Source organism: Elephantulus edwardii, unplaced genomic scaffold, assembly GCF_000299155.1.
Source record: "Elephantulus edwardii isolate Elephantulus edwardi_28Jun2011 unplaced genomic scaffold, EleEdw1.0 scaffold00028, whole genome shotgun sequence".
Lineage (NCBI taxonomy): Eukaryota > Metazoa > Chordata > Mammalia > Macroscelidea > Macroscelididae > Elephantulus > Elephantulus edwardii.
The window spans coordinates 4,726,291-4,729,856 of record NW_006399778.1 but is presented as its reverse complement, the minus strand read 5'-3'; the positions used below and the strand labels follow the sequence as shown (position 1 = coordinate 4,729,856).

The window sequence follows — 3,566 nt, the reverse complement described above, 5'->3', positions numbered from 1 at the left end:
AAGCCGTTGCTGTGAAGTTGGAACTTACTCTCCAGAGGGTTTCTGAAGATGTAAATTGCACTGGAAGACGTATATCACCTTTCTCTATGGAACTGCTGGTGGATATGAATTGTCAGAGAGGATAGCCTTTGGGTTAACAACACAACTCCCTGAGAACTACCAGAGCTCCCTTGAGAAAGACCTGGCAATCTGCTCTGTAAAGATGGGTCTAGGAAGCTGATAGGGCAGTCATACTCTGTCCTGTGTAGTTGGAATACACTGATGGCACACAAGATTAACAAGATCAACAGATGTGTTTCCCAGGGGGGAGTCTGGCACAAAGTGGACAGGGAACTCAACGAAGGACACCAGAGATGGCATATGAATTAGGCCTGGAACCCAGGACTTGAGATCTCCAGATTGCTTCTTCTTGGACAATCACTCTAAGATACTCTTGTCCTTTCTTTGCTTCCATCTGGCCCAAAAGCCCAACAGTAATTCCTAGCTGCATGCTCCCATAATCCTCCACAGTTCTGGTAAGGAATCTATGTGATGGTAGGCTAGACAGTTAGCTCCAGAAAACAGGCATGGGTTTTCAGTGCCTCACTCATCTTTGCCCTGGATTACCCATCCATTCATTCCATAATGTGACAGGGCATTGTGCTACAACAGGGCTACAGAAGGAATGAAAAACTCCACAGATAGAGTCCCACAGAGCTGACTGTCTTAATCTCTAGAGTTCAGGCATTCTAGACCTGTAGGGTAAGTAGGATGAGGGCAATTCTGTGGTCTCTGTGGAGTCTAGAGCCAGGGCCTCTCCATGTATCTATCCTCCCTGAGACCCGTTCAGATCTCCAGTCATGCTGAGTTGGTCCTGCTTATATCTCTTCATGAACCAATCCACCTTGGCAGCTCAAGGTTTTTTCCCGTCATGTCCAAGTTGAGCATTCAATTCAGATCAGTTTGGAATCCTTCGTCTCCCAGTGCTACTTTATTAATATGCTGTAGTAGAAGTGAGAGGTGGAAAACTGTATTGCTAACACAGTTGCCACTAAACATGCAACCACATGCTTGGTTCTGGAAGTTCATTCTCCTGAATGCCTTAAACCTGGTGCAAACAGGCTCTGAGATATTAGTAACTTAAGTGGCCAAGCTTGAATTTCAACCTTGTTCTGAAAAAGCATTCACTTCTGCCATTTTTAGAAAACCTTATCACTACAGGATATGGATCCAATTCCCAAGATGCTTTTTCAGTAGGTGGACAGCCAAGCCTCACCTGAGGAAGCACGCGCGCAAAGGCAAGGTCAATTTGAAGCGGGTTATAAGCCAGTGAAGAGAAGGGTTTGTTGGCTCGGAAAAAAGGAGGACGTACCATCCTTCAAGCAGTTCGGGATTCTACCAAGGTTTGTGAGCAGGAGGAAGTTAGAGAGGATTGAAGATTAGACATTTCTGTAACTTCCTTTGAGTGAGTGTTGGTTAAGGGGTCATCACTAGGCAGGGAGAGATGTGCTGACATTTACTTCCTTCAAAGAAGAGCCTTAACTGTCTCATTGCTGGTTAGGCAATGAATGGTTAGACAGGTACAGCTAACCAACTGGACGGCTTGGCAGCCACCGGAAAGTCATACATATTAGACACATAAAATATTTGAGAAATAAAAAGGAAGAATACAAAGTTAAATCTCTAGTGTGATCACTATACAGTAACTGTGAACTGTCGAACTGGTATGGACCCATAGCTGACCCTCCAGCGAGTTTTCAAACGCTGTTTCCTCATGCGAGGAAACTGCCTTTCTCCCACGGAGCAGCTGATGGATTCGAACTGCACGCTTTTAACATGGCAGCGCAGCCCCTTACTGCTAGGCCACCAGAGCATTAATAATACCGATTATTAAATAATACATGAGAGAAAATGGATAAAAAACAAATAAAATATTAATACTAATTAAGGTGATGAGACCCATGATGGCTCACCCTATTCTCTCTCGCTGTCATTAGATGCCTACTTTTTAACATTTTCCTAGTATTTTTTTTTTCCCTTCTTCTAATGACATACATTCTTAATCTCTTTTCAAAAACATCTCATGGGGGTGTAAAGGAACAAACAGATGCAAAGAACCGAACACAGTGCCTGGTACAAAATATGCGCTTCAGAGGTGCTGCCACTGTCCCCCCATCCTAATCTGTCCTCAGCTTCTGCCCCTTCCCCGCCGCCACGCCCCACCCCGCGCCGGGGCAGACACGCCGCTCAGGCCGCGGGAGCGTCCACGTCCTCGTCTGACGTCCACCGTGCCTGCCGCCCAGGCAGCCCAAAGGATGCAAACCACCGGCCGCACGGCCACGCTGCTCCTAGGAGCCTCTCGCGACGTCGCGCGCACCCACGGCACCGCCCCCGTGACGAGATTTCAAGGGGGCGGGACCGCAGGGGCCTCCGCCCCCGCCTCCTGCGATTGGCCATCAGGCTGTCACCATGTCGCGGGAAGCAGGGAGTGTGTGTGCATGTGTGTGATGTGTGCGTGTACAGTTTGCTTTGTCATTCGTATCCCTATCGCGCGCTGATGCGGCTGGCTTGGCCGAACGCTCTAGGATCCGCCGAAAGGGCCCCCGCCGCTGCTACCACGATGTTCCCAGTGGAGAGGATGCTGCAAGCGCCTTACATAATGTGACGCGACTGACTGAAGCACATGGTTAGCGCAGGAACACCACATGCCGCAAACCCAGGCCTTCTGATTTAACATGTTGCTAGAGTGCCTAAATGTCATGAAACATAGTGTGCTTTAATATGAATTATAATACAATTAAACGTAATCCAGTAATAATAAGGTGTATCTTCGCAACAAGGCATAATATAGGATGTTATATTTATAGGGCCTATTTATAAGCCTCTATTTAAATCTTTTCTGATAGGTCCAGCCACGGGTTTAGACACCATAATGATTGGTGTCTTCTTCTGCCCTTCAAAGAGGCGGGCTTTAGAGTCCGTTTTGCTTCAGCCGGCCTTGAGATTGGCTGGCAGTGTCAAAGCGACGCTTCGGATTGGTCCCAAGGGCCGTCCGTCGGGTCCGAGGGGGCGGGGCAGGCGGCAGGCTGGTGCTGGGGCGGGCGGGCCCCGGAATTGTCATTTCTTTGTTTCCGAAAGCGGAGGAGGCTCTGAACCCCCCCTCCCAGGCCCTCCCCCTCCCCCCGGGTGCTTGTTCCATGTCTGTGTGACCGGTCCCAGGGGTAGAGTCCAGGCCCGAAGTGGGGCGGGCCGGCGGCAGCGGCTGGGGTGAGAGGCGGCGGCGGCGCGGGCACCCGGCCCCCCAGCGGGAGGATGAAGCGGCGGAACGCCGACTGCAGTAAGCTCCGCCGCCCCCTAAAGCGGAACCGAATCACCGAGGGCATCTACGGCAGGTGAGCGGCGGCGTCTCCGCCTCTGCCGGACGCAGGCGCTGCGGTCCCCGACCGGCTCTAGAGGGGCCCGGCCCCGTTATGTAACCCCGACTAGGCCGCATGCCCGCGCCGGGGGCTCTCCCGAGCAGCGCTGCCCGGGGGGGCCACTCAGCGGCCCGCCGGGGGGTCGCTCCAGGGGCGCGGGGCGTGGCGAGG

General features: G+C 51.7%; 1 protein-coding gene and 1 pseudogene across 2 annotated transcripts in view; one reads left to right on the top strand and one right to left on the bottom strand.

The window, feature by feature from the left end:
• LOC102864262 overlaps nucleotides 1-1,608 on the bottom strand; it is a 10,027-nt pseudogene extending 8,419 nt beyond the window's left edge.
• Nucleotides 1,609-3,151: 1,543 nt separating this feature from the next.
• TMEM57 (transmembrane protein 57) overlaps nucleotides 3,152-3,566 on the top strand; it is a 102,570-nt gene continuing 102,155 nt past the window's right edge. The window contains exon 1 of one of the 2 annotated variants that reach the window (XM_006883505.1): nucleotides 3,152-3,371. In XM_006883505.1, coding sequence (XP_006883567.1) covers nucleotides 3,292-3,371 — 80 coding nt within the window. In that variant the 5' untranslated portion in view covers nucleotides 3,152-3,291. The remainder of the gene's footprint in view (nucleotides 3,372-3,566) is intronic. The other variant, XM_006883506.1, reaches the window with a different exon arrangement.